Consider the following 7,807-nt stretch of genomic DNA (forward strand, 5'->3'; position numbering starts at 1 on the left):
AAGTGTCCAATTTACTTTTAGCACGCCCATTAAGAAAATACTAAATTCTATACAAAAATACCTACTATGACTAAACTACCCCTAATTAAACATTTAATGTGAGGAGTAAGAAAACTTTTTAGGGATATGTACATAGGGGTTATTTTGTAAAAACAAATTGAATTCTTTCTTGATTACATAACTGGATACTTATTTTGAACCAAAATAAAAAAGTAAATTGGACACTTATTGTGAACCGGAGGGAGTACTATCAAAGGATGTGGTGCAACGGATGAGGTTGCTCCTTCCTTAACCAGAGGTCTTGGGTTCGGGCCCTGGATATAGAAAGATATCCTTCATAGGGTGCACTTCCCCCGAATGAGACCTTACGCGGCGTGATTCCGAATATGTTCGACTCCAATGCTAGTAACGAACATCGGGTAGGGAAACAAAAAAAAAGTCATATAAAACTATTTACTATATATTGATAAGGTGATTGAACTTTATACATTGTATCAGAAAGTCATAGAACTATTTTGTGTATTATTAAAGTCACTCAACTATGTAATTAATTTCTGAGGAAATACAACTTAAGTCACGACACCCAAAATTGACACGTCAATTTCAGATGGTGTAATATGTCTAGACCCCCAAAATATTAGGGGTGATTTTGAAATTAACCATTAAAATATCAAGTACAAGGTAGTAATTGAACCCCATAAATGGTTAGCGTACCTAAGAATACAAGTGAGCTGCCCTATTCCCTTATCAGGCTCCGTTGAATTGTTGCCATAGGCAGTACAATAAGGACCATTTCGCATTCAATTCACTCACCTGTCCCNGTGAGCTGGGCCGGACACACATTGTAAAAGCGGCAAAGCTCCTCCACCAGAGGGTAGACTGGAAGGGCGTAAACGATCAAGAATGGGTACTCATAGAAGGTGCAATATCCAGGCCGGTGCACATTGGCATAATCCGTCCCGGCCGGAACCATTTCCACGTGGTCCGGAATATGGTGCGTCTCTCGCAGATCATCTAAATGGGATTGTAGTAAAACGCTGTGCTCCCAGGGAAGATCAGGGCTTTTAGTTGGAAAATCCCTGCGAACGTGCGTCTCCTTCGGAAGGACATTGTCTACGCTGAGAGGAACAAGGGCCTTCTCCGCCTTTTTCCCTTCACCACCGGAAGATGGCGGAACCCTAGACGGGGCATTATCTTTGGCCTTTTTATTATTCTGTCCGCGTTTTGTCATGATTATGCTACTTGAGAAACGAAGCACTGACGATAGGAAGTGTGGTTTCAACAGAAGTGGGAGAGTCCCTCACGAAATAACGGTTACAAGAAAGGAAGGCAAAGGAGTGTATCAGAAAATACTTTTCAGCGGCTTGAAAGTGGAATCAGATCAAACCTCTCTCATACTTATAAGGATAAGTTGCACAGGAATCGAAGAGTCATGATTCAAAACGTGCGCCGGAAACCAAAACGTCACTTCATCCTCTGAACCGCCTCGGGGGCAAATATAATGATGATGCATACAGGCGATGACATCAATCATTCCAAAAAGGAAGCCACGCGTCAGCGGCTCAACAACGTCATATGTTTCACTTCATTCATATTGCCGCCCCTGGTCGAGGTCAAATTCTCCTAAGCCGAGGTTCGTATTTCCGCCCGTCGAAGACGCCCACCGAACGCGTCTCCAACGAGCGGAGGGACTAACTGTATAGGGTCAAATTTGACCCTCAGTATCTTTACGCCAGTGGGTACGCCCAACGAGTGTACGCCGACCAACGTAGCGGGTACGACTCGGCCGTGAGAACAAAAGCGACATCGTTTAGAACTCAGCGTCCACGATAGGGAGACGTTACCTATTTTTATAACTTTTTGATTCTTTCGAGGAAGGTCTCCTATTATATAAAGGAGACCTCCACATTGTAAAAGGGGGATCTGATCTAATACAACTCTCTTATTTTTCTGGCTTTCTCTCTCTATATCTCTACCTCTAACGAAAATATCTTATTGGTAAACATTATCACTTTGCAATATCAGATCTACAACAATATTATCATCTTTGCATCTCTAGGCTTATTATATTTGATTACGATTTACCCCTTTTCTATTTTTGATTGTTTTATCGCTTACAAAGTATATCGTTAACTTTTGAGCCAAACAAACTCTTTTAATATCTGGTGTTCAAAACCACTAGATCAGTTAATCCGTATTCACACATAGAAAGTACATTATTGTGCGGTAATGAGGTTGGCTCCTCCTAGCGAGGAGAACTCTATTTTTTGGTCTCAAATCCGAGACATATGATTAAGAGTAAATGAAAAATACGCAACAAGATCGGATTAATCAAGGTATTAAATATCGAATATTTAAGTGGTTAAAATAAAAAAGAAAAATTTAACCTGTAAATTCATCCATTAATCAGAAGTGTGTAGACATATAGGAGGGACAATATTATACCCCCACCAACCGGCACATTGTCATAAGTTGAAGTTGGCAATGTAGGATCTTTGCAACATATCACTTATTGGAATTCGCATTACATAAGGTTCATTAAATTAAAGTAAAAATTACTTCATATTAAAATTCTTTTCATTCTTTGTGCTCGAACTTAAAATCTCAATCTCACTACAACCTTTGGGATCGACCAACAAATTTCTTATACCAAAAACCTAAATCAACAAAAGAAAAAGATGATATGCATGTCCATATTGTTGAGGTTAGTCTAGTTCCAAGAACCAGACAAAGGACCTCATATTATGTGCATTGTGCAGTGCAAACTTACCAAGTAGTTGCAGACTGTAGCTGCTAGTGGCGGAGCCACATGCACAAAAGAGGTGTCAACCGACACCACTTCACGGAAAAATTACACAGTATAGCTCAATATTTTTTTTTTTAAAATATGTGTATATACTATATAATGACACCCTTGACTTCTGGTGAGTTTATATTTTTATATTTTTATATTTTGATTTCTTTTAATGAAAATACTGGCTCAGCCACTGGTAGCTGCTACTTTCCTAGTAGTAACTAGCAATTACTAAGTACTCTATTAAACTACTTAGACGGATTCATGATTTAAAATTTATAAGTTTTGCAATTCTTAAATTAATCTATAATATTAATGATTAAGTTTACAATTAAATATTTATAAATATTTAGTGAATTTGTTAATTCATATAAGAAATTTAAGTAAAAATTACTAAATTTACGTGAATCTATAAATAATATTATAATTGCGCCCCTATTAAACTAGCACATTTTTCATGGAAAGTTCTATGAAATCATCACCATTCATTCACATTTTTGACATATAAAAAACAAAGAGCTTTATTGGGACAAGACCATAATGGAGGTTCAGGTTGACTCTCACACATTACTAACAAGATTGATTTCTTAAAAATATTTTTCTCCTTCATTGTCTTTTTATGTTTGGTAGAAAAATACTTTAAGAAAAGAAATATACTCCTCCATCTTCAAAGAAAAGAAAAATTAAAGAAGTTTAAACTAGCTAATGTTTCTTAAATCAATCAATTTCCTTGGAATATTAAAAATAACAATAAGTATTGTTTTTGTAACCTTAACTTTCGCAAATATTTTTGGGTCAAACATGCCTTTTTTTTAAACTTGAAATGTTTGGCCAAGCTTTTAGAAGAAAAAAAAAGTGCTTTGAGTAGAAGCGGAAGCAATTTTTGAGAAGTAGAAAAAAATAGCTTCTTCCCAAGTTATTTGTTTGAACACTTTTGAGAAAAATACACTTAGAAATACTTTTTTAAAAGTTTGACCAAACACTAATTGCTGCTCAAAAGTATTTTTTGAATTAATTTGTTAAACACAAAAAATTTTTCACCAAAAATATTTTTTGAAAAGTATTTTTAAGAAAATCACTTTTTAAAATAAACTAATTTTTGAAACTTTGCTAAACAGGCTATAAATCAGACAGACTTGATTGCAATTACTTGTCCCATTTTCCATACTACTTTTCAAACGCATTTTAAGTATTTCATTTACAATTACATTGTTGCCTGTCTTGATAGTGATAACTTATTAATTCTTTCTTCTATAATAATTTAATTAGGGGAGCATTGGCGTAACTGCCTAACTGGTAAAGTTGTTACCATGTGACTAGGAGGTTACGGGTTCGAGTTGTGGACTTGCAGAACTGCTTGGTAAGACTGCGTACGATAGAACCTTGTGGTCCGACCCTTCCCCGCACATAGCAGGAACTTAATTAGTGCACCGAACTGCTTTTTTTTTTTTTCTGTAATATTGACTTGTTTATACAGATATTATAGCAAGAAAATTTTAAAGCAGCAGAATTAGAAACAGCATAATTTATAGCAATCGAAACAAAAATACTATTTTGAGTTTGTCCGTAAACTGTAGGATGGCCCCTCCATTTTAGGACTCATTTACATTAATACACACATTTTGCTCATTTGTTAAAATCTACCCCTCCTGTCCACCGACGCTTCACACTAGCCCCACTTTCCTGCCATTCATACCATATTAATACATTGTCCTTTACTAATTTAAACCAAAGCATAATTAAATTTAAAAAGTACAATTACTAAATGATTTTTCAATGAAAATTGAAATAAGAACATGTCTAATTATCAATTCAATAGTCAAGTATAATTTCTTTAAAAACATATTTAATTTATTGCTTTTTTTTACACTTGTAAAGTATGTAGAGATAATTTGTTGGTGAATGAAACATTTAAAATTACCTCATTTAGAAATTAGAGTTCTGTCAAAGTTACTTGCATCTTGGGAAAAACTATAAATAATTAATCCATTTATCCCAAAATAGTGCCTACTATATACTGTTCCATTAAATTTTGCTAAACTGTGTTCAAATCAGGCACAAATTAAACTGATAAAAATTAACCATCAAACTCAATTATGTCTCTCAAAGTGGAATGGAGGCTGTAAAACTTGCTCTAGACAAAGTTCCACCGATTATTTCCTTTTATTTGTCTAAGTTTTTAATGGACAGAGTTACTCATGGCCGAAGATAATAAATATCTAATAAAATAATTAAAGTGTGTGTAAGTTTGTTCAAACACCGTTATTAATAAGAAGAAAAATAAAACATAAAACTACAAAAACTTGATTAAAAGAAAAGGAAAAACTTGACCAAGTATAGATTAAAATAACAGTAACAACAACTTCAACATATCCAATGTAATCTCACAAGAAGGATATATGGAGGATTATGTATACGCAGACATTATGTCTATCTTGTAAAAGTAGAGAGATTGTTTTAGATAGACACTCGGTTCAAGGAAAGCATAATCACAGCTAGAAAAATAAGATAGCAACAACAACGACAAATCCAGTGTAATCTTACAAGTGGGGTCTGGGGAGGGTAATGTATAAGCAGCCTTACTCCTACCTTGTAAAAACAAAAAACTTGTTTCCGATAGTCCCTCGGATCAAATGAAGCATCACTTTTTGAAAGCTAGAAAAATAAGGTAACCTAGAAAAATTAATATATACCCTTTTTGCCCCTTAATCATTGTAAAATCTTCCTAGTCACACCTCCAAGAAAGAGACAAGACAAAGTTCATAACTTCATATATATGGAGGTGGTAGATTGAAAGCTACTTAGAGAGAGAGAAACCCAACTACAATCACAAGAATATAGAGCTATCTAGAGAGAGAAAAAAGTTTTTGTGTGTGTATGTGTGAGAGAGAAAGTAATTTGGGTATGGGATTTACAGCAAAAACCAAAGAAAACAACAACATCAATACCCACTCCAATAACACTAACAATAGTAGTGAAAGTTGGGCAATGGGCTTCCTCTTCATTTTCTTCCCAGAAGAAGAAGATAATAACAACAAAATTCTTAACAAAAAACCCAATAATTTCTCTTTTTCTTCTTCATCTTCTCCTTCATTCAAATCCATTAATGCAATTCTCAAACGCTCAAATTCAACTCAACTTCTCTCAAAAGCTCAATCCACCATTTCAATTTGCGCACTTCTCATTTTCATTACTTTTCTTCTCTTCACTCTCTCCACTTTCGAACCCACTTCACCTCATCATTTCACTTCAAGAAAACAACTAAGTTCTTCATATTTAAACCCTAGGAAAAAACCTAGCAAATTATTTTTCCCACATGCATTACAAGGTATGGGTTCTTTATATAGACGAGGAACAAGAGCAATGAATGATATTATTATTGCTCATGTCGTTGAATCCGTTACGGTTAATGAACTGAAATCATTTCTCAAGCTTATACACAGATCAAGTGTCACGTCAAAATCAGACATTCTGTTGATATTTAGATACAAATCGAGTTCATTTGACAACGCCATTGTTGAAGAGAACAACTCGTTCTTGAAACTCATTCATGGCTACTGTAAGGAAAAAGACATTTATACTTCGACTACTTTCGACCCGACCCAGTTCGTGATTTCAAGCAAGAAAGAGAATTCAAGTGGAGAACCCATTTGGGGTCGCAAAATTCGGAGCAGTAATGAGGAAAATAGGAATAATGGAACTGAGTCAACTCGGTTGAGTTATGGCTCGATTGTGAGTTTTGATGTGGATGAACTCGACCCTGAGAATTCCTTAAGTGGATTTTTAGACCATGTTCCATTAAATTTAAGAAGGTGGGCTTGTTATCCAATGTTATTAGGAAGAATTCGAAGAAATTACAAGCACATTATGCTAGTGGATGTAAAGGAATATCTCGTACTCGGTGACCCACTGAGTCAACTCAAGAATCGGAGTCCAGAAACCGTTATGTTAACAACAATCGCGCATAAGAAAAAGAACTCGGAGAAAAAACTAGTTGACTCAGGGATTGTATTTGGTGGAGCTAGAGGAATACGAAGACTGTCAAATGCTATGGTAACAGAAATTGCGCGAGTCGCAATACAACACAAGAAGAAGAACTCCGTGTCCGAGTCGGGGTTATTTAACCAACTCGTTGGAAATGAGTTCATGTTAAAGAATGTGAATTTGATCAACTCGGGTGAGTCAATTCATGAACTGAGTTCACTCACTGGGTTGAACTCGAAATCGGGTTTTAATTCCTTGTCTATAGTATCAAAATTTCCTATTGTTAGGCGTGGGAATAGTAATTTGGATATTAATTCTGTTTTTAAAAAGTATTTGTGTTCATCTCCTTTGGATTCTATAGCTTATAGTGATTGTTAGTAGCCAAGAGAAACAAAAAAATACAGTTTTATATATTTTTGTGCTCTTTTTGGGAGTTTTTGTAGTATTTTGTTCATAATACAATTTGTTCAATAATATTTTGAGTTTTAGTTTTCATCTTGTAAATTTTTTCTCGTCTTAATTACTATTCTTTTTTGCAATCAAGTTATATAAATTTAGTTGTATATTTGATTATGCTACAATATAGGTCACCCGTTTTAGTAGTGAAAACAACCATTAATACTTGTATTGATATAAATTGTCTTGACCTTGCTCAAATTATTAATATTCGCATTAACATAAATTATCTCGACTTTGAATGAACAAGGAATATTAATGCAGTGAGATGCCCTCGGTTTGCGTGTCTACCGGGGTACCATACTTACTTTTTTCTTTATGATATTAGGAGTGGTATAATGATAACTACTCTACTAGTTATTGAAGTAATATTTATGGTTTGACTTCTCTTGATCTCTCTCTCTTTAGTTTTACTCTTTAGTTGATTTATACTCTTTCCCTTCACGTTTACTTGACGTTTTGATTTTTTACGCCCCTTAAAAAATAATAAATGGAGTGCATAATTTATCATGATGCCCATATTATTGATGCATATTTTATTAGATTTGAGAAAATGATTTGAAATGAGCAATA

At 34.6% G+C, this 7,807-nt stretch overlaps 1 protein-coding gene across 1 annotated transcript; it reads left to right on the forward strand.

The window, feature by feature from the left end:
• LOC109230957 lies at window positions 5,577-7,271 on the forward strand. The gene has a single exon (XM_019396460.1). The coding sequence runs from the start codon at window positions 5,672-5,674 to the stop codon at window positions 7,154-7,156; it is 1,485 nt and encodes a 494-aa protein (XP_019252005.1). The 5' UTR covers window positions 5,577-5,671; the 3' UTR covers window positions 7,157-7,271.

Source organism: Nicotiana attenuata, chromosome 8, assembly GCF_001879085.1.
Source record: "Nicotiana attenuata strain UT chromosome 8, NIATTr2, whole genome shotgun sequence".
NCBI lineage: Eukaryota > Viridiplantae > Streptophyta > Magnoliopsida > Solanales > Solanaceae > Nicotiana > Nicotiana attenuata.

What these genes read in the sequence shown, in the direction of transcription:
- LOC109230957 (XM_019396460.1), top strand. Translation starts at nt 5,672, where the DNA reads ATGTGTGAGAGAGAAAGTAATTTGGGTATGGGATTTACAGCAAAAACC.